Below are 23,467 nucleotides of genomic sequence, written 5' to 3' on the forward strand. Positions count from 1 at the left end.
CTAAGTGCACTCTGCTGGTGCGCACACCTTCGTGATCTACAGAAGTCTCGGTACGCACGCGCGAACCCCATGTGGGGGTGGTCAGTTAGCAGTCAATGGAGGGCGAGCTGCTCGAACATGCTCGATCTCCCTGGCTCGTAGAGGAGCACGTGTAAGCACTTTTTATGTCTTTACAATTTTTTTCTTTTGATGTGAACATGAATATGCTTCGATGGCATTTCGATTTTAACACAGGCAATTGTTGAATTAAAACTCCGCCCGCAAACAAACGATTAGCGCTTTCGTTGCGAGCCCGTTTCAGCTGCTGCTAAGGTGGTGCTGTAATAAAAACACATCTGTTCGCATTATTTCTACATAAATGTCTACTAGTGGAGAACACATGCATGAAACATGTTAACCAGCCCAGGGTAACGGCCCACTAAAACCTCCAAAGGCTGCGCCTGCAGGTGCGTGCGCGCGGTGGGCATAGTGTCCAGAGGCTGCTCCCTGGATCAGTGCAGCCGATGCAGCGGGTGGCTTGGCGTCAAACACGGCGTCGGCGCTGGCTCCAGGCGCTGTTCCCGGTTCATTGGTCTGTACGTTGGCACGAAAACCATTCGCGTCGGCCACGTAGTCGACGCGTCGGAACATGCCGAAGGCATCCCGGTACCCGTACGAGCCTTGCTTGGCGTTGCTAGCGTCGCCTTTCTCCTTGCGGAAGGTTTGCGTGCCGAACTCATCGACGCTATCGTAGCCAAAGTTGTACGGTTGGGGGGGCTGCGCGATCAATAGGATAAAAAGACATGTTATTGTGAGAGGAAGTTGTACTAAGCGATAACCCTTATAAAAGGGTATGGCTAAAATGCCTAAGAGCGATATTGCTTGAGATGACCGCTTAGCATTCGACTTCGTCTTGCCCACTTCATGTAAGTGCAACCCAACTCGTATCACTGCCCAAACAAACAGCACAAATTCATATATATATATATATATATACATATATATATATATACACACACACACACATATATATATATATATATATATATATATATATATATATATATATATATATATATATATATATATATATATAGCTAGCGAGGCAGAAATGAGAAGAAAACATCCGCGCATGCCTGCTGACGTGCAAGTTACTGATTCCCAGCTTGTGGATAATGTTCGGGAGGCCCGCACTCTGGTGTCCGTCATTATTACTTTGTAGTTTTTGTCCTTAAAACTTGAGGACATATTAATATTATTACTATTATTAATATTATTGTTCTTAACACAAAAAAAACGCTTTATGTCGAGGTCCATCGAGAGTTCACTGACGTATGTCTGTCACGGATATGACGTCGGTAAAATGCACTTACAAATGACAAAGATAGAAGAAAAACATCCGTCACCGGGCATCGAACCAACGACTTCTCGTTCCGCAACAGAAGGTGCGCGGCGCACTACCCACTACGCCGTCGACGCATATGCTCGAGCTTTTACAAGCGCGCCTTATATCTCTCACACATTTTGCTCTTTGACAGTGACCTTCGTTCGCGTTGGGTGGTGTCGCCGTCCTGGAGAGTTCAAGTGACGTACTGCATCATGACAGTAACGAGCGCCGACAGGACGCGCTTCGGTAGTCTCAACCCATCGGAGGCTGGCTCCTCGATTTCCAAGCCATTTTGTTTCAATGCAGTTTGAGTAAGTGCTTTCTTGCATTAAGAGGAACGCCAGCGATCTACGGGACGCCTTCACGTGTTCACGGCTCCAGGTGCACGCTCTACCTCTCGCGTTCCCGAAACACTGTGTGGTAGTGTATGCGCATAAGCAGAAATGTAGGTTACCCACTTGCTGGAGAGCGCGCACCTTGCCGTTTCTCTTTATTACCCGAATTTCTCAGTACCGCGTAATTTGGATATTGTTCACCAAAGGACTCCTGCTCTTGGCACTAATACAGCGAATTCTTCTCTAATGTCATTTAGTCTTCCTTTCCTGGCATTGTGAATTCCCAAACTTGGCATGCCAGTCAAATTTCCTCACCGGACCTTTTTCCCCTGAACCTGTGCAGTTTGTTTGTATAATTAGGATATAAATGTGAAGAAAGTAAAGTGGACGGTCTCTGCCTCTGGCAAGTTACCTTTTCGTCCACTTTACTTCCTTCATATTTATATCCTAATTACAACAAATAACACCCCCTATACTTTCCTTGGCATTATTGTCTGGTAGTTCTCATTAATATTTTGTCTAACAAAGAAAAACGAGCCCTTAAAGTCATGTTTTTTTCCTTCATTCATAGCGAGGGTCTCGGTCTGGCAGACTTGATGCCTTCAGGTAGTATGCGAGGGATTATTGGTCAGCTGCCAGCTCGCAAAAAGATCACGTGTTACGTGACGCCAACAGGCAGAAAAAGAGTGTTCCACACTCGCCGCCATGGCTGCGATCGGCGCTAACACTTCTAGGTTTAAATGCACATATTTACCCCGTAAAGTGGACGGGAGGATGACCGCCACCGTAGATCAGTAGTGGAGCATCGGACGCGTTATTCCAAGGTCGCAGGTTCGGTCCCTGCCGGCGGCAAGTTATATCTTCGTCCACTGTACTTTCTTCACATTTATATCCTAAATACTACAAATAACACCCCCTAAATTTTCCTTGCCATTATTGTCTGTCAGTTCTCATTAATATCGTGTCTAACAAAGAAAAACGAGCCCTTAAAATTCGTGTTCTTTCCTTCGTACATAATAACAAATGTTGCATGTAGTTGACAGAGTGCGACGAAGTTGTAGGGGTAAACAAACGCATCAGTCATGTCAGTAATGCACGTGGTTCTTCGATTAACACGTCTACGTAGGGATGCGCGAGGGGAGGTGGCCGCCAATCACATCCTCAGGTATCGGTTGTTTTCTCCAACGTCAGAAGTGTGCTAAAGAGATATAACCCTTTATCATCATCTATTGACACATATAGCGCCAAGATAGTTGCTTTGACTGAAACGTGGATCCACGCGCATGTCCTTGATCAAGAAATCTTTGATGACGGAAACCGCTTTCACATGCACCGTTGTGATCGGACAATGCGCAAGGGATGCGGCGTTCTTCTTGTGGTTTCAAGGGACATTCCTTCTTCCTGTATTCATAATGCATGATCAACTAAAGATTGATAAGCTCAAATATTTACACGCTCCAGGCAAAAGAAACCCCGAACTAACCACGATTGCGTCCTAAAACCACACTGAACTCATACTGACACACTTTGATATTCTTTCTTCCCTGGTGTCTTGGAAATTTGGAACAAACTACCAAACGTTATTGCTGTTTTAAAAGATAGTACCGACTTCGAAAATACTGTCGAGGCATATTTAGGAGACTGTTCAACTTATATTTTTCAGTGTCAAGTGATGTAATTGACTTCATGTTCATTGTATATATCTTGAAAAATGTCAGTCATTTTGAATTCTTATTTTGCATTCTCAACCGTTATTTAAGGGAACATCTGAGTCATTGTGAAGTGCCAAATAATACGCAACTTTGTGTACCTGGTAGTTTTTTTATGTATGTAATTGTATTGTCCTCTCTGTTATGACCCTCCATGAGGGTTGACAGTATTAATAAATAAACAAAAATACCGAAGATATAAATAACACTGAACTAGCTTGGGCCGTAGTAACCGTCGGCTACGACAGGATCGTATTAGGAATATGCTATCGTTCTCCCTCTCCACCTTCAACATTTGTCGATGTGCTGCACGACGCAATTAATATAGTTTGTACACGATTTCCCTCGCATCCTCTGTTTCTGCTCCGAGATTTTAAGTTACCTAGTAAAATATGGAAGGCAAACGCGTCTTACTCATTGTCGTTTTCACCACAGCCGAGTGAATGTATTAACTTCAGTATTTTCTCTCACACAACTAGTAACGCTGTCAACAAGGACATCCACTAGCAGTGCTAGCATTCTCGATCTACTTTTAATAAGTCGACCAGACTTTGCTACCGCTATAACCTATACACTAGGCATCAGATATCAATCATTACTATCGTTTTCATTTATTGCGTCCTGTCCTAAAGGAGACAAAAAAAAGAAAACAATACGGGCCTACAAAACAGCAAACTTTGACATGATTAACCGTGAACAAGTAAATTTCTTAGACATATTTTTAAGCAGTCTTGATACCCCTTCAGTGCAGTCGACCTGGGATATGTTTGCAGGTGAACTAGATCGACTAGCAAATCAGTATATTCCTTGCCGCATCGTCACATCTAACAAACGTGCGCCATGGCAGAATGCTTACATCAAACGTTTATGTAACCGAAAGAAACGTTTTTATCGCCCCGCAAGACGTTTACCTGCTAACCACGCGCGCTAGGTTTCTTACAAATCTGCATCGTCCATCTACGTACCTGCATTGAAATTCGCTAAGGATAACTTTCTAACTAACGTTTTGCCGTCTATGTTACAAACTAGCGCAAAAAAGAAAAAAATTGGCGTGTCATTAATATCCTATTCAACAACCATATTTTCTTGATAGGCTCATCCGGTAAACAAACTGGTGAAGCCCATTGCGCTTCCCCGACCCCTCCGTGTAGGGTAGCCAACCGGAAGTGTTTCTGGTTAACCTCCCTGCCTTCTCCTTTTTCTGTTTCCTTCCTTCCCATTGCGCTGCTGTTCTTATCGAATCTTTCCTCGAAAACTTTTCCGTAGATAGCCGTAATGAATTACCTAGCACGAGTTCACACAATTATTCACCCATCTCATCAGTGATTATTGTACCTCTTGGAGTTGTTCGACTCATTCAAGCTGTTAAGAATGATTCTTCTCCCGGTTATGAAGCTATTAACACAAAAATGTTAACACGAAAGTGTTTTATGCCGGGGTCCACTACGGCTCCACTGACGTATTTCCGTCACAGATATGACGTTGTAAAATATTAAGACTAACAGTTGGCAAATAAAAAACCAGAAGAAGAAGTTCCGTCACCGAGAGTCAAACTTACGACACCTCGCTCCGCAGCGCGGGGCGCGAAATGATTCGGCCACAGACGGCACGTTCTCTGCCATGCTAACGGCGAGCTATTTGAATACACCATTTGCTGGTGGCGGTACTCGGAGATCGGTGGTACGTCAGCGTGTTTTCGTTATCACTAGAGAGATGACGCGAAGGGTTCGAAGAGCGCGCTTTAAAGGTCGTCGCCCCACGCGGATGAGCGCGCTCCTCGATAGGGCGCGGTCGCTCGTGCGCGGGCTTATATCTTGATGGCGGGGGTTTGCACGCCTCGTGCTCTCACCGCAAGTTTGCGCCGAGAGCGCGAAGGTCACTTCGGTCACTGCAGCGGCCACTTTTGTGAAAGGAGCGCACTGCTCATACCGAAATAATTTACAACTGTGACAGGTCGCACTCATGCTGTGTATGTTCGTTCCGTGCGCCCTTTCTGATTGTGCAGCGCGTTGCAAGTTTCGAGCTTCTTGCCGTTCTTCGCGTGACATTACAATTTGTTGCTGTAGCATTCATCCCTTCGCACTTGGGGCGAACGAATGCACAACAAACGCTCAACTACGTCTTGGAAGACACGTTTCACTTTCGTGTTATAACGATTCCTATGACAGAGGGATCAGCCGTGTTTTTTTTAATTACTAGCGGTTAAAGTTCCACTATATTAACTAAAATTTTTCAACAGTCACTGGATACTTCTTTTCTTCCTAGTGAATGGAAAATCGGGAAAGTCGTTTTACGTCATAAATCGTCTGATACAAAATGTTATCGTCATATTTCTCTAACTAGAATTTGTTATAAACTCCTCGGCCATATAATATTTACTAACATAGTAAATTTTTAGAATCAAATTCATTCTCCACGTCAGCACGACATGGCTTCCGCAAAACATATTCATGGGAAACGCAGTCAAAATCCTTCACTCATCATTTGCTGCACACTCAGATGCGGACTGCATTTTTCTAGATTTTTCATAAGCTTTTGACAAGGTTTTCCATACAATGCTACCTTACAAACTACAGCACCTAAATCTTGACAGTAACATTTTAAAGCGGATTGAATGTTTTCTCAATAACAGATCACAATTTGTTAGTGCAAACGGTAACAATTCTTCTTTTCGCGAAGTTAATTCCGGCGTTCCGCAAGGCTCTGTCTTAGGCCCCCTGTTCTTTCTCATTTATATTATTGACCTCTCATCAGTTATCTCGTCTAACATTTATCTCTTCGCGACGACTCTGTTATTTTTCGAGAAATTACTAATGATAATGTCATTAACATATTGCAGTCTGGCCTAAACGCTATATCTAATTGGTGTGAAAAATGGCTAACGCACCTAGACATTAAAAAGTGCAAAAACATGCGTGTATTCTGAAGCTCCCACTACCTCACCTCTTTACTGTCTTAATAATAATCCTCTGGTTTCTGTTAATTCTAAAAAGTATATCGGAGTTCCCATCATGTCTAATCTAAACTGGTCACCACATGAATACATTATTAACTATGCTACCCTCGTGTTTGGTTATTTATGACGTAACATCTTCAATGCTCCATGAGGCTTACAACTGCAGGTATATAAGGCACTATTGCGTTCTAAACTAGAATATGCTACAGCCGCGTGGGACCCCAGCTATGATCATCTAGTAGTTTCCCTTGAACTTGTCCAGAATAATTCTGTTCGTTTTATATTGTCTAATTATAAAAAAACCGCGATCATCTAAGCCATGAAAACTTCCCTTGCACACCCTTCTTTAACAGCTCGTAGAAAAGTTTCCAGTTTAACACTATTTCACAAGATGTATCAGCACTGCGTCCTACATGACCAACTACTTCGCCCACAGCACATATCCCGTCGCATTGATCACCATCACAAAGTTAGGCATCCCTTCATGCAGCACAAAAACTTTCTTCAATTCATTTTGCCCTCGCACACCAAAGGAGTGGAACAGGCTTCTGCGTGACATTGTTAGTATTAATGATAACCACTTGTTCCGGGGCGCATTAGCTTACATTGAATAATTACATTCTGCGATGCTAACATGTATTAGTATGTAAATCTATTATCTAACATTGCATTATACGAGATTTATCTGTACGATCTAACAGTATTCACTGCATTTTGTTCGATTACTTCTTTTGTAACAACACCCCCCCCCCCCCCTGTCTGTAATGATATGAGGTAAACTCGAAAAAAAAACATTGTTAGAGCAGCAGTCAATGGACGTCAGGAGAAAGTGCACCTGCGTCGTCGCCGCTAGCTGTCGGCAGAATTTCACTTCTTTTTAAACTCTCTGTAAACGCCATTACGAGCAGAGTCACAGCTGATACACTTCAATCATAGCAGAAGGCGTCTTTCACTGACCGGCTGAGTTTTGAAGGTATATACGAGAACAGCTTAGCAAAAATTGACAGTCTTTCAGACTACTGGATTCAAATGAAGTAGAAGACGAAGCTGTCACTGACTCTGGCTACAGATTTCTCGTCTGTTTCCGAAGTTGCAGACTCCAGTACTTGTATCAGTCTACAGACAAAGACAATTACTGCGTCTAGTAGTGCTGTTCCGCTACATCAAAGGACCAGATGTGAATGTATCAAGCACATGAAGCTGTCCTTATCATTTGGCCGAGATGTCATCCCATCAATATTACTAAAAGCTTATCGCAGTATATCTTCACGGGGTCGTGAAGTCGACGAAGGCAGCAGTCGGCATATCCAAGATGAAACTTTTTATTTGGCCGAACATTTCGCCGGGAAAAGGAAAGTCAAACTACGGCAATACACAGTGTACACTGATAGCGGCGAACAGAGCGTCTGCCGCCGATAAACTGAACATCGCTGAAATGCGCCGTCTTTTATATATCACGCATCGAACTTTCCAGCCTTATCGCTGCTGGTCGCGGAAGCTCTGGAATAATCTTGATAATTCGCGTCATGTGCACCATCTTAACAAAATGATCTACTACAATCTGGAATCTTCCCAGATAATATGGCGCGCTTTGCTCAAAGCAGCAGCTACCAGTGCAATGGGCCGGTAACAGAAAACATAGAAAGAAAGAATAATAATAATATCTGGGGTTTAACGTCCCAAAACCACGATATGATTATGAGAGACGCCGTAGTGGAGGGCGCCGGAAATTTAGACCACCTGGGGTTCTTTAACGTGCACCTAAATCTAAGTACACGGGCCTCAAACATTTTCGCCTCCATCGAAAATGCGTAGAAAGAAAGGAGCGTGTGTGGCAATATTTGTCCCAGTACTGACTATGATAATTAAAAACTGTCTAATACCTCCCCATTAAGCCTGAATAGCGCGACCGAACGCGGACAGTGCAGAAATAGCCCGCAAGTGCACTTTGACCTCTACATTCTCTAGTATGTGGAAAACTGCTCGTATTCTCCTGTGTTTAAGGCTAAGCTATAAAACCGACCTCTGAAATCATCACCCCATTTCGCTTCTCTGGGTCATGTCAAAAAAAGTAAAAATTAGCTAGCTCTTACAACAAACACCTCAGGGTCTCGCTTTTTCGGCGTGTCATGTCGTCATCACTGTCCATCATAAATGGGTATGCGCCACGAAAATTGGTTAAATCCCACTGCTCGCTACCGGTCCATACTATCCATATTATGAGTTAAAGGTTCGTCGTTACTGCCTAAAACATTATGTTTGGCTTAGCAGCGGTGTCAGAATCCCCAACGAAATTTATCAAGGCGCTCAAGATTCTTATCTAAAACCAGAGAGACAAACGTGCATGTCGACGGCTAAGTAGACGCAGACTCCAGGCAATCCAGGCTCTAGACGATCAATTTACTAAGCTATGTAGCTTACGACCAGTGGTACAAAGCTCGCTCTATCAGGGACGAATGGTCCCGGCCGCGTGTATTCGAAATATATCCCCTAGGATGACTGGGGTCTATACTGCGCCGCTATTGGCTGGAGATGGTCACGTGACCTACGCGCACTTCCGGGATTTCTTTTTGTTTTTTGTTTGTTTTCAAGCAGCATGGCGGCGTCTATGTTCGCGTTTTGCGCTGAAGCCGACGAGACCTTCTGAAGCCGTGCCCGCCGTAGAGATGACGCCGATATGTTTGGGCTTTTGGGACGGCGGCGTTTATGTCCGCTGTCGGCGGGCGTCGAAGGCGCGGCACTTGTGCGCCTTCGGATGTTAGCTGTTTTAAGGTAAGTAGTCGTCTCACCTGTGGTATTTACGCTGCGGTCTTCTGTTCAGCGCGTAAGCTACATGTGAATTTGTTTCAAAGTTGCAGTCCTTTTGTGACGGGGTGCTGCTTCTTGCTATACCGCGCGTTCACCCAAGAGTCCTTTGTCATATTTTTCTTATGACGCGATGCACCGCCTTCCAGCTTTCGCGCTGTGTAGCACCACTGCTTATGAAACGCATAGTAGCTGTTGGAGCCTCGGCGTTCGCTAGATACAAGTATGCGCATTTAGGAAAGACACTGAAATGCGCATAGCGGGTCCCCCCCCCTTTTTTTTTAACACAGACTAGTGGGATGCTGTCAACATTTAGCAGTAAAAAATACACGGTGAGATAAATCGTCTTTCGAAAATAGTAACTTAGCCTGTCCGATTATCTCATCGCCATGCCGTAAAATTTCAAAGCCTTTGATCACTCTGTCGCATTAAAAGTAGGGAGCGCAGTTCTCCTTCTCATAGAATGATAGTTAAACTAACATCCAAAAAAGTTTTGTGCTGTTTTGAAAAATTGAAATAAGAAGCAGTAAGCGGTGCATGCCAGCTTCAATGCATATCTCTGTCCTGTTGAATCAGACATGCAGTGCAAGTTGTAGTGTCCACTGTTGCCCATGCAACATGAATATTGAGAAAAAAAAGTGTATTATTGTGAAACAAAATTTGGTTATTGAATTCAGACACAGTTAATAGAAATATTGTACACATTCCTTTTATTACTGTCACTGAATATATTACACATGAGTGCTGCTGATACAGATATGACAAATGAACTGCAAATATGTTTTGCATGAAAAAAAAAAGAACTGGGAGGAAGCATAGTGAAATGATAGACAGTATGAAAAGACACAGACAAAAGGGGACAGACATGTGCACTCGTAAAAAAAGAAATGAAACGCTCTATATTTCTTGCACTTCTGAAAATGAAATCATTTGCGAGTCAGTGCACATGCCTGTCTCCTTCTGTCTGTGCCATTTCTCGCCGTTTATGATTTCGCTGCGCGTCAAAACCAAGTAGCCCGCAAACAAGCATTAACTGCAGGAAGCTTTCCTAGACTGTGACATGTTTTGAAAGAAATGACTGTGAGAGAAGAGTACTTCACAGTGCATGTTATCCAAGACATGTGATGACCACATTGAAAGGACACTTCCGGGACCCTATTTAAAATACTATGTTAGACGACAAGGTCGAAGGTCTTTTACTTGAAGCAGGATTAGAACACCACAATAGGTGAAGCGGTGTTAAATTTTCGGACAAACTGTGTGTTCTAATACCTTGCAGAGATGCCATAAAATTGCGCCAGAACACCATTCACAGAAACAGATGTGCTCTTACCCTTTTCTTAAATAGTGTGTTCCCTCATCCGGTTGATGCAAATGCATGGTCCACCCGATATAGCTTTCTTTGTGATCTGTCTGCAGCTTAGAGTTAGTCTTAATCTTTCTCCTAGCGATTTTCTGCATGGTATCATGTTGTTCAGCAAGCATCAACTCCCCCAAGAAAATGTTTTTGAACATCAGTCTTGCCTTGGAGGTAGCACTAGGCATACAATACAGCTTGGTAAGCACAGATTTGAACCTGAAAATCTGAGTTTTTTATTGATTGATTTGTTTGTTTGTTTGTTTTAGTTATCTCGTGCGTACTGCCGGTCATGGGCAGGAGTGAATATGAAACGATGCAAGAATAAATGAAACAACATGAGGATACATAAGAGAAATTGTCGTGTACGGAACCTTACTGGTGCATGTTACAGCACTCGGCACTGCACACGACAAAGTAAATGTTGAATGGCATAGCTAGTTTATCAAAAGCAAGCAAATAATACTATTAAACACCTAGTTGATCAGAAACAAGAAAAAAAAGACATGAGAGGAGAAATCACAGCAAACAGTATGAGATTGTATCTGAAAAAATCACATACACAGCATCTTAATGTCGTCGCGTATGAAAAGTAAGGAGTAAAAAAACACAGCTACTTAAAACAAACAAAAAAGAATTACCGCATATCAAAGGTGTATGACAGGTGTAAGGAAGGCTGCGAAAACTATTAACGTGAACAATCGAATGCACTCAAGAAAAACCAACTAATTCCGCATTGAAACACCTCGGCAGGCACAACCTTTGAAATATGGGTACTACTGCGAATGAACATGTTTTGCGCTGGTATTCGCTGACCTTCATTAAATGAAAGGCCCACATTTGCCACTTCTGCACTGTTGGAAAGCATTGTTTCTTATCTGCTCCTTGTTCTGTTGATTTATTCCTACTATCTATGTCAACCGTTATAACTCTGGATTTCAGTAGGCTGGCGACTAAAATTTCAAAAAGATTGGGCAGGATCTGCAGTATAATATAATTCACTTTTATTGCTTGTCAATAAAAATGAAATTACCAACAGGGATATGCCCAGCACGCGGTCCTTTCAAATGGCGTGGTCTAATGTGTACTTAGGGATGTGATCAATTGTAACCAATTTGCCGCAGCTTCTGGAGCAACTAAAACCTCACTTTCGAGCAGAAAAGCAGCCTTTTGGAGCAGTAGCCAGTCACGCATTCTCGAACACACATTTTGTCGCTGAACACTAGTAGTTTACCATGTTTAACAAAATATATATATGCACATTAGCATGTATACTTGTCTATGATGACCCAAAAGGTGAAATAACCCACAGCGTCTCGACTTTCTGCTGAAAGTCCTAGATTTCTATATATCCATGACATCAGGCTCCCTGACATTTCCTTGTGATACACATCTCCTTTGCTAATCAGTAAGGCTTTCCCTGATGCTTCAAGATGCACAAGTTTTCCACTCATATACTGTTTAATATCAGAAAGGACCAGCCTTGTGATGACGCCTGTGCTTTCAATGCAGCCTAGGCATTCTAGTTAAGTGGAGAAGTACATGCTGTCGCACTTTATGGCCAGACTCGTTAGGCTTTTGGTTCTCTTGCAGTTAATAAATAATTGGTATATTATAAATTTAAACAATGAGCAACATGAAATTTGCTAGAATGAAAGGCTTCGCATTTTATTTAAACAGGTTTTCTTAACTTGCACTTTTGCTGAAAGGTATTTGTATTGTATTTCACCGTGCTATCCCAGCAAAATCCCGCCGCCCACTGCAGTAGGCTGACATTGTTTATAAATTTTGTCCATTGTATGATATTAAAACATCAGTGACCTGTATAAATCCGTTAAAAGTCAGAAGAAATAGCAATCAAAATCAATTTTTTTCTAAAATTACCGAACTCGAACACCACGTTCTAATCACATGTGCATACTTCTTACTGTAGTTAATACAGTCAGTCCTCACATAAAAGACTAGAGTCACACAAAAACTTGTAAGTCTGCGCTTGTTTGTCTCACTTCCATCTTAGTGTCCTGCCCCAACGGTCAATTCAACTAAGATGAACGCTCACCAACAAGCCCAAATTTCTAGACTGCTTACTCATCATACATAGCAACTTCAGCTTCCACCTCCCCCTTCGCAGTGTTGCGGTCTGGGTCAGTACAACAAACTCTCATACAACCTTCCAGGTTGCATGAGATGGCGACAAGCACTGTGTTCATGTCTTTGCTGCTCAAGGTCGTCGCAATGGGCAAATTTGTAGCGCAAATGACGGTTAGGTATGAACATTATTGCTGCGATTTACTTGCTCATCACCATTAACTCAATTTAATACATATGCAGACCCTCGGTGGTGTTCACCCAGCCGTACGTACTTTGCTTTGAGTAACAGCCACCCTACTGCTCGTTCACCGTCACCCCAACCACACCGCTATTCCATGCTGACCAACTAAGTATCATCTCGGACGGAAACCAATATCATGCAGCTCCTGGAGGTAGTGCTGCATCATTTTCGACTGATCCCAATCATCCGTTGACACTCCCTACGAACAAGAACCTAATAGAAGTGCATGTTGTCAGTATTTCTTTGACGGCATTAGTCGATACTGGAGCTCAGGAGTCCATAATAAGTGCTCTCTCTGTCGCCGACTCAAAAAAGTACTCATGCCTGCTATAACTAAAGCCGCACACGTCACCGATGGTGGAACTGTTGCCGTCACTGGAATGTATACAGGTTGAATAAGCATTGCCGGCAACCACGATCCCGTCTATTTACGGTGCTCAACATTTGCTCTCACGACCTAATAATTTTGCTTTTGTGTAAAAATGTTTGAAGAGGAAGACCTTACAAAGTTTTTGGTACTGGGAAAGCATTGAAAGACCCTGCAGTCTGCTGTACGCAGTTTTTTCAATTGCCTTTTTCTTGCTCCTATTTTTACTTTCAGCAGAGAGCCAGAAGTCTGCACTGGAAATTCCATTCAACACCATATTGCAGAACATACCATGATGTGAACCGAAGGCCCCCGACTATTTTCTGACATTGTTCCCACTATTGCAATAAATGATGAGATCACGCACAATTTTCATTCTACTAGAATAAATGCAGTTGTCGTGTGCTTACAGCAAATAAACTTCTTCAAAGTCTAATTTGTTTTGTGACTCATTTATGTTGCTTCCCCAACACCCACCAATATTCACAGCCAGGATACTAATTACCAGATGGACTGGTCCCACCCATGAAAATGTCATAGCTATTTAGCAACCATAGGAGATATACTTTTGTAATTAGAGCACATGGTTTACGAAAGGACACAGTACATGGGTCTGCAATTGAAAATACACTATGTGACCTTGGAGTCATGAAAAGTAAGTAGTGTCTGTGGCCCAATCTAGAATGAGACATGGGACAACTTAGTTACAAGATTCCTTGAGCAAATTCATTCTGTATGTGAATCTAGCTGTACGAATAAAAATGAGGCTTAATAGAGCTTTGTTCCTTTAATAAAATATGCTTAGCATAATGCTTTACATTTCACATGGTAAGGGCTCCGAAGAAAGGTAGAAAGTTGCGAATTCCTTGTAATTCTCTGCAAATGTTTCATAAGAGATGCTTTCATATGGCAAGGTTTTTGAGAAAAAAGGACTTGAACAGTATTTTGGCAATGAACCAATGCAGATATAGCAAAGTGCTTGAATCGAACTGAAGATGTACAGATTAGAACCTCTACCACAAAGTAGTGCTCATAGTTAAAAGACGTGACGTGCAAACATAGACACACGAGAGAAGACATTGCAATCACCGCCTAACAACTGAAAAGGCGCACAGTGGCTGAAAAGAAGGTACCTAGACACGAAACTTATCTGCGCATGCCCAGGCAAGATGTAGTACCTATCAGCCCGCACATGTGGTGGTACACGTCAGAGATAACTGTTCAGGCATTTAATTTCTTTATGCGCGTTAACTGGCGGCTGGCTCACACGTGCACTACCGTTATTATTTATATGCCATGCCTCAACTATTAGACGTGTTTCTTCATTCCTGTGCCTGTAGAAAACTGCGCATTCATCGAATTTCGTCGTGCATTTACACTCTCGACAATATCAAGATAGATGCATGCATCATTAAATTGCATAAAGCAGAAATAAAAATGCTGAACAGTTATCGATAGGTATCACCTCTTGCCTGGGCATGCGCAGGCAAGTTTTTATGTCTACTTTCTTTTCCCCTGCTATGTGTCCTTTCAGTTGTTAGTCGGCATTTGTGGTGTCTTCATTTCTCTCTCGTGCACGTGTCTGCACGCCCTTTCTTTTAACATGAATGCGAACTAGCTCAGCTCTCTCTTATTGTAGTGCTCATGCCGATTTGTCTCTTCCTGAAATAATGTCATCCAATTCATTATAGGTAACATAGCATCAAATCTGGAAGCATTCTTAATCTGTATTTCACGCCTGTCATGTCATGACAATTATAAAGCGCCTTGTTATCCGTAATAAAAAAACACAACGGCCTTTTAGGAAGCGTAACACGAGTAATGCATATTTCTTCACAAATAGAAGTGATGCATATTTCAAACCAGGACTGTACCCAGGAATTTTTTTTCGGAGAGTGTTCGTGTGTAGAACGGCTAACTTTGGCAACTGGTGGTCGCTGTGAAGGCATGGAAGTATTTTAGTGTCACACGAAAAGTTAAAGCACGAAAAAAATTTGGGGGGTGTCAGAACCCCTTAAACTTCTCCTTAGTTACGGCCCTGTTTCAAACCTCCTTTCATATATATGTCTAATAAATACACTAGTGCCAAATAATGCCAAATGTCTTATATTTATTCAAATAAGAGCTTACTTGACCTGTTAACCATCCTTGTCTATTTCGTTCAAAATTTGTCATGCTTTTTCCCAGCAAAACTCTTATAGCGTCCATATAACTTGTAACCTACTTTGAAAACACACACCTATTTTGTAACAATAGTCGGTATTTTAGAATAACAGAGAGCTGAGCTAGTTGGTACGTATTCATTCTAAAAAGACAGCGCGTGCAAACACGGACACAAGAAAGAAGTCAGGACACCACAAAGCACAAACGGCGTTTGTGGTGTCCTGACTTCTTTCTTGTGTCCGTGTTTGCACGCCCTGTCTTTTTAGAATGAAGATTTGGTAATAGTTCATTGAAGCGCTTTCACAGATATTTTCGCTTGCATCAAGAACCTGCTATATATTATACTTTTACTATTAAAACATCAAATCGTTAAAGAAGTATTGAGCCTTAGCAAACAATGTATTGTACTAGCAATCTACTTACTGATGTGATAAGCAAGCTTGATAAAAAACTAGGCACAATATACAATTGAGTGGAAAGTCGCAGTCAGTGTAAAATGATAATATACAGGAAAATAGCAGCATGGTTTACAAGTTGAAGAGGTTCCAGCTGGCATTTGGTTTCTAGTTAAAAATACTGTAACGGGCTGAAAAGGACAACGAAGAAGACAAGAAAGAGAACGACGTTGACGGACCCTGCAAGCTCGGCGCCATCTTGCCAGCCGCTGAGTTGATTCTCTGTATATATATTGTAAATATATTCTCCCCGTAACATCTTATGTGCTGTTCGGCAGGTAATGATGTATACATCAGAATAAACAGTGCACTGTTCTGTTAGACAAGTGGAAAGGGAAAACAAACACTTTTTAAGGATGGGATTTTGCGTGCTATTTTGATGTTATTAGTGAACCTTGAACATAACATTAATAAAGAAGTCTGTGCTCCAATTTCACAACATATGTCGTTATTTCTGTACTTCATATTCAAGTGGTATGTGCATTCATTTACTGGTGTAATTACTGGAGGGCAGCGGGCGGGGGCTAGTTCTAGGGGTGCTGTATATTTTGTCTTTGCATATTTCTTACAGTAAACATGTTCCTACTATAATGTACTAGGTTGAGAGTTCGCAAAATATAGGTATATTCTCCAAGTACATCATTTCTTGAATCGACTTCTGCTTTCTTCTGTTCGTGCTCTTTTTTTTGTTATCATGTCGTTAAGTTTGTTAACCGTTCTTCATTTCAATGTATGTCCTGTTTTGGTTTCGATATTTGGGCCCTGATTGGAAATCAATTGGCGTTACTACTTGGTTCTGCGTGTCCAATTCACTGTAATGGATGCATTGCATGCTGACATGTACATAACATGTTCCATTACATATTGAAGTAGTAGTTCAACGCAGCAGAGCACCCATTGACATTACATTAGTTCACATAAAAGAGTATGCTTTGGTCCCTGCGTTTTTCAAAATGAGGTACACTTACCAGAAGCTTGGAAGTTTATCATTAGGAAACACAATTCCCGAAACACATTTTTTTTTACTTTTATATTGCGATAAATTTAATTTTAACGGCATCGAGCCGTGTTGTGAAGAATGAACAAATATCCGCAAAGTGCCTTTTCTTTCTCTTTTTTTTTCACCGTAACCGAATAAGAATGCACTCATACGTGAGCAAAATTAAGTTATAGGGTTTCTTGCGTCGTGTCAATTGTTATTGTTGTTATCATTATTATTATTAGGTTTTAATACATAGAGAACACGAAGAGACAGAGGAAACAGAGAGGGTACAGGCTGACAACTGCCACCTAAAGGGGCACAACGCCTGCCTGCTCCTTGAACCGGTAGGGGGAGCAAAGGAAATGAAGATAGGGGGGAAAGAAAGAGGGGAAAAAACAAATAACACAGACGTAAAAACAAATAAGCAGTGCTCGCTGCATAACGAATGCGGGACACTAAAAATTGCGCTCTAATGTCTCACATGACCCACATGACGGACTGTCTACACGTTCTTGACGGAATAATATCCCACGCACTGATACAGAGCCAACCTTTTAGCTTATATAAGTGGGCTCCGTCACGACGAGGCAGATCCGCGACCACGAATACGGGGAGGGAACAATCCGCTTGCTACACGCTGGTCAGGGTGCTGCTTCAGAAGATGTCAGCGGATCAACAGACGAGCGTTGTCAAACAGGCATGAAATTTCTTGGCAGTCACATTCGTTGTGGGTACAACTTGAAGCTAGGTGATCGGCGTCTTCGTTGTCATCAATACCCGCATGCGTAAGTATCCAGTGGCAAATGAGGGACAACCCCACGTGAAATAACACACGATCGCGTTATAAAGCACGCCAAAGGGGGCGACGCCGTGTACGCGCTCCCGGATTAATGTTGTTCACCACTTCGTCCATCGTAAAACGAACGGCGTATGAGCGCTTGTCAGCGAAAAGCGCAAACATTTCGGTGTCATCTCTACGGCGGGCACGGCTTCAGCGCAAAACAAAACGCGGACGTGGGCGCCGCCATGTTGATTGAAAACAAAAAAAAAATACCGGAAGCGCGCGTAGGTCACGTGACCATCTCCAGCCAATAGCGGCGCAGTATGGGCCCCAGCCATCCTAGGGGATATGTTTCGGATACACGCGTCCCGGCCATTTTCGCCTTTTCAATTGCATTCTCCCGCCATCTCTCGCTTCCCGTACATTGGACTGTTTTATTACGCATCCTCAAATGGTCTCATGATGGTTGTCTTCGGTTTGTATATACTGCAAATAGGGATACGTGCGTGTCCACTTTAGCGTGATACAACCAACGGCGAAGCCATGGCCCCTGAGATAGCTACGGCAATCGCAGAGGCCACGGGAAAAACAAACCTGAAGGTGGTTACGACCAACATTTTGCGATGTACTTGTATGGCGCACGTATTAGCTAGTTAGAACCAGAACCACATAGGTGTTCTGTGCCGGAACTCGGAGCCTTCAAAACGTACGTGCGCGATGCTGTGCGGTGACGACCAACTCAGATTACAGGATGTCACCGCGTACGTATCACGCGTCTTCAGTCTGCCTCTAGCTGCTCACTCCGTGTTACACGGCACGTACCGCGGTCAGAGCCTCTGCTGAGCTTCATAATCAAGGTTACCGGCTCTCTGTCAGGGCTACGCAAAAAAACAGCAGAGTCACATTAGAGAGTTTGACAATTGGGGCCCCAAGGAGCTTGGGGACGCAAGAAACACGCGAGCCGCCAGGGCGCATGTGCAGAACCCAAGCTACTCTGGGGCTATTGCGCTCGCGTTGACCCAAGACCCAAAAATCGAAAATTAGCGTGGGGCCCCAAGGCCTCTTCGGTCACAAGAGAAACCACGCAAACGCAGCGTGGGCCACGACGAAGTGTGGCCCGGGTCTCGCATGATTTTAACGCGATAGCGTTAGAGAGCTTGTTTCGCAGAAATTCCGCCGTCGGTGTCGGCGTCGCTTGTGAGCGAAAAATCATCCGTGACCGAAAAATAGAGATCAATGCAAATGAAATAATAAATAAAAGTCTTCGGTTCCGTTGAGGATCGAACCCGGGCCGTCTGCGGGGCAAGCAGGTGTCCTACCACAAAACCACAATGTTACTTGCAACTGCTTGGGAAAGAAACACTACATAAATGCCATGTAGTGGAAAGAGTCGTCCCAACGCATTTTGTTCGGCAGGTGTCACGACGAAAATGAGCCCATTCAGCGATTTGTAGGCGCATTGGCGAGGCCATAAAACTACGTTTTTCGCGCGACGCCATGCGTCGAAATAAAGCCTGCATAGTGCACCCATGGCCGCTAAAAACACACACAAACTTGCAAACAGCTCCCAAAAAGAACAGTTATGTCCATCTAGCGGAAAACCTATCAAGAAATCATGAGTCCATGTGCTGCCATCTTTGAGGCATTGTAAAAACATGTCTAGACTCTAGCACAGGGAAGTGCTTTAGATCGAAAAAGCGTATCATTACTATGGATACATCGATCGCACGTGTGTGTGTGTGTCTGTATGCGTGTGTGTGTGTGTGTGTGTGTGTGTGTGTGTGTGTGTGTGTGTGTGTGTGTGTGTGTGTGTGTGTGTGTGTGTGTGTGTGTGTGTGTGTGTGTGTGTGTGTGTGTGTGTGTGTGTGTGTGTGTGTGTGTGTGTGTGTGTGTGTGTGTGTGTGTGTAACAACACACATTAAGAAGTACGCACTCAGTGGTTGACGTGCGCACTAGGGGCCGAATTTCGCTATCGCGTTCAACTCTTAAATGCGAAGCATTTAAGAGTTGGGTAGACTGCTAAGATTGGGTAGGCTGCTCGCCCGAACGCAAGAGCAGCCTACCCAATGCAGCTTGGGGACCCACTGTTGTGGGTCCCCAATTCTCAAACTCTCTATTATCACACTTGATCATGCGACCGGCTCTGGAGAACGCGGGTACTTGGCTTAGCCAACGCGCTCGCAACGGCCCGTATCCAGCGCTCTCACTTTTCTGCTTCGTACAACTATGGAAATTCTAAAACCGAGTATTATAATTCAGTCCTTTACGTCTGTGGCAATTCACGACGCAACAACAGTGCCACGTACGTTTCTTTATGACTTTTGCTATATTCAGTTTTCGGCCACAAAGACTGTCGGCAACGCTCAGCGCGAACCGCGCCTCATTGTTCGAGAACCGTCGCGATCATTGTAGATCGTTTTGTTAAGATTGCACGCAAGACGCGCACACTCGAGCTTATTCTAGAATTTGCACGACAGCCAGCGATAGCGCTGGAATATTCGACGGCACATGTTTAAATGCCGACGCGCTTCACCGCTTGTCAGTTGATCGACGGACGCGCCCTGTTCGCCGCTATCATTGTACAGCGTGTATTGCATGCTGTAGTTCTAGTTCTCATTTTCCGGCCACAAGTTCGGCCAAATAAACAGTTTCATCATGCAAACGCCGACTGCTGTCTTCGTCGACGTCACGACCACGTGACAATAGCGTCAATTGCAGCGTTTCTTCGTAGTGTTCGGAGCGGTGTCGTCTGCTGCAGTTTTCGCCGTCGTTCTGGCGAGTGCTCAAGCAACGGTTCGGTGGTGCGTCCTACTAGTGGAGAGAAATTCACAGCTCTCTTTCTGAGTGTAAAATGCACAAACGCACGCAATATTGAGCTCAATCGTTGTTTCGCACTCGCTAGTTGAACATGGTCCCACAGCAAACTGTGCGAGGGAGTCGGTCTTCGTACTACCCAATACTGCTCCGACAGGTGGTGCCACGCGTCTTGCGAAACTCCAGAGTCTGACGTCTATTCCCCTCCGCAAACTATACATCGCAATACGTTTCCTTCCCCGACTTGAACATGCGTCTGTGATCTGGAATAGCCTTCCTATTTCCAGCAGTAACACCATAGAGCGAGTTGGGAAAAAATCGGTAAGCCTCTAAAATCGGTAAGCCTATATTGCGCTTACCAGGTTTTACCTTCAAGTATGAACCAACTCGCCGAATTACAAGTTTTATTGAGCCTATATAACCATCACTTCACTAGCATCATTTCGCGAGCAGGCAAAAGAAGAGTGTTCCACGCGCCGTCATGGTTGCGACCGGCGCTGACCGACTCTCTCAGACTCAGATCGGGCCGTGAGTCTGGGTTTGAGTTAGTCCGGGTGAGTAACATTTTGGTGAGATTCAGTCCGAGTGAATCCGGATGAGAAAAAATTTAGTGAGCCTGAGTCCGAGCGAGTTCGGTTAAAGAAAATTTTCGTGAGTCTAAGTCCGCGTGACCCCTAAGCGCAAAATATAGCTCTTGAGCGAGCCTTAGTGAGCTCGACCTTTTCTTGCCGCCCTGTGATCCTATCTACTTATCTTCAGCATTACTACCAGCCTTATATCGGCTTACGTTTATACTCAAGTCTATTCCCATATATATCACCGCATTGTGTTCATGCATCACCTGTATATTTCTTGAGCAGAGGCGTGAGTTAGGGAAGCGAGGGGGGGGGGGGGTGCTATGTCCTTCCCCGAAAACTATTTCACGGGAAGTTCTTGTTAAAATATCTCATGTGAGTCGCGAACTTCATAAAGATGCTTTTACTGGACTGAAACAAGTGGTAACTTGTATTTGGAGGTACAAAATCAAAAGGCGTATTGTAAAGCACCTATTATTCGAGATATTGGCGTTAAAGAGCATCGACACCGTGATCTAAAAAGCTAATTTTGCGCTAACGAACACGTGAATCGACTCGCTCTGGCTAACGCAGACTCAGGTCAAGCGGTGGGTCTGAGTCTAAACCGCGAGGCTGATTAATATGTTGGTGAGTTTGAGTGCGAGTGAGCCCTCGGCGCAAAATATATTCCTTGAGTGAGTCTGAGTCAGCTCCAATTTTTTTGACGAGCTACGGAACTGACTATCGCACTAACTCCAGGGTTTAAATGCACTGATTTACCCGATAAAAGGTACGGGCGGACGGCAATTTCCGTAGCTCAAGTCGTAGAGCGTCCGACGCGTAATTCGCAGGTTGCAGGTTTGGTGCCTGTCGGCGTCAAGTTGTCTTTTCATGCAGTTTAATTTGTTCACATTTATGTCACAGTTACCAGAAACAACGTCGCGTATACTTTCCTTGATTTGATTCTCTGTTGGCGTCATTAATAATCTCATTGATCTGTTAGATGTACCAGGTCAGGTAATTTTCCACGAAATGCTGGAGGATGTTTACACCTTCTGTTTTGTGAAAAGATACTCATCACTGTCAAAGAATGAAAAAAAGATGGACTGTCTTCTTAAACACAAGTGTGCATAAAAGTCATAAACGGCACCCCTACCAAGCTCTTCCATCACTATAGCTGCAAGTAGTATTGTGTGATCACATATTGTGCGTCAGACAAATACAGGGTGTTTCAAGAAATGTGTCCAACCTTTTCAAAAAATCAGGAAAATGCGATACTTGATTGCTGCCTTCAGAATTGATTTTTCTGTAGTGGCAAGAATCTTAAGATGGTTAAAGAAATTATTTGGGACTGTAATTAAAAAAGTTAAATTAATTAACTCTTTAATTAGCGGAGTCAGGTGGTTTTGTCAAATAGGAGAATTGAAGTTCTTCATGCCAGAAACCCAACCCAACTTTGGGATTTCGAAAAAGTGGCATCTAGTAATAATTACGAAGTTATGAAATTCAACCAAATTCAATGGCGAAACCTAAACAGAAACATGGAAGAACGCAACTTCCATATTCTTCTGAGACGTCCAAAATGAGTGAATGAATTTTTCTGTAGCGCTAGCAAGTAATTAAGAAAGTTAAATTATTTACTTTTTAATTATTGGAATTAGGTGACTGTGTCAAATTGGGGAATTGAACCTATTCGTGCGATAAACCCATCCCAACATTGAGATTTCGATAAAGCGGCCTCTAGTAATAATTACGAAGTAATGAAATTCAACCAAATTCGATGGCTTTCGCTGTTGAAAGCCTTTGCATTTCACTGAATTTTATTACGCCACAACAATCACTAGAGGACGCTTTTTCAAAATCTCAAAGCTCGCATGGGTTCCTCGCATGAAGAACTTCTATTCTCCCATTTGACACAATCACCCAACTCCACTAATTAAAAAGTTAATTAACGTAACTTTCTTAATTACTGTCCTAAATGATGTCCTTAACTACCTTAACATTCCTGCCGCTACACAAAAAGCAATTCTGAAAGCCCCGAGCAAATATCGCACTTCCTTGATTTTTTGAGAAGGTTGGACACATTTCTTGAAACACCCTGTATAATTCAGCGCCAGTTCTTTCTACGTGAAATTGTGTCTACATTATTCGCGAGTATATTATAGGAGTGAAATAGCTGAGGTCATTTGCCACAACTTACAAAATTTCATTCAGTCCGCTATTGAAACGTAATATTTTAGGAGCTGGCTCGCCAGGTTCTTAAGCTGGGGCGAAGTCCCGCGCTATAACCTGCATCCATCCATTCAAAGCGTCGTGGAACGCGAAGAGGAACGCTACGCGCGTCCTGTCTTCCCTCTAGCCTGGCCGCTATTTCTCACTAGTCGAGCGGGGAACGCGGTCGACAGGAACGCGAGCATCGGACAGCAATTTTAGGGCCACTTTGTCGTGCGCGTCTCGAGGGCAATCTTCAAGCTGAAAGATTATTAGGAGC

General features: G+C 43.3%; 1 protein-coding gene across 1 annotated transcript in view; it reads right to left on the reverse strand.

Moving 5' to 3' along the window:
* Nucleotides 1-393: 393 nt before the first annotated feature.
* LOC119385337 (adult-specific rigid cuticular protein 15.7) overlaps nucleotides 394-23,467 on the reverse strand; it is a 30,218-nt gene continuing 7,144 nt past the window's right edge. The window contains exon 3 of the mRNA XM_037652796.1: nucleotides 394-756. Coding sequence (XP_037508724.1) covers nucleotides 394-756 — 363 coding nt within the window. The remainder of the gene's footprint in view (nucleotides 757-23,467) is intronic.

This window comes from Rhipicephalus sanguineus, chromosome 3, assembly GCF_013339695.2.
Source record: "Rhipicephalus sanguineus isolate Rsan-2018 chromosome 3, BIME_Rsan_1.4, whole genome shotgun sequence".
NCBI classification, from domain to species: domain Eukaryota; kingdom Metazoa; phylum Arthropoda; class Arachnida; order Ixodida; family Ixodidae; genus Rhipicephalus; species Rhipicephalus sanguineus.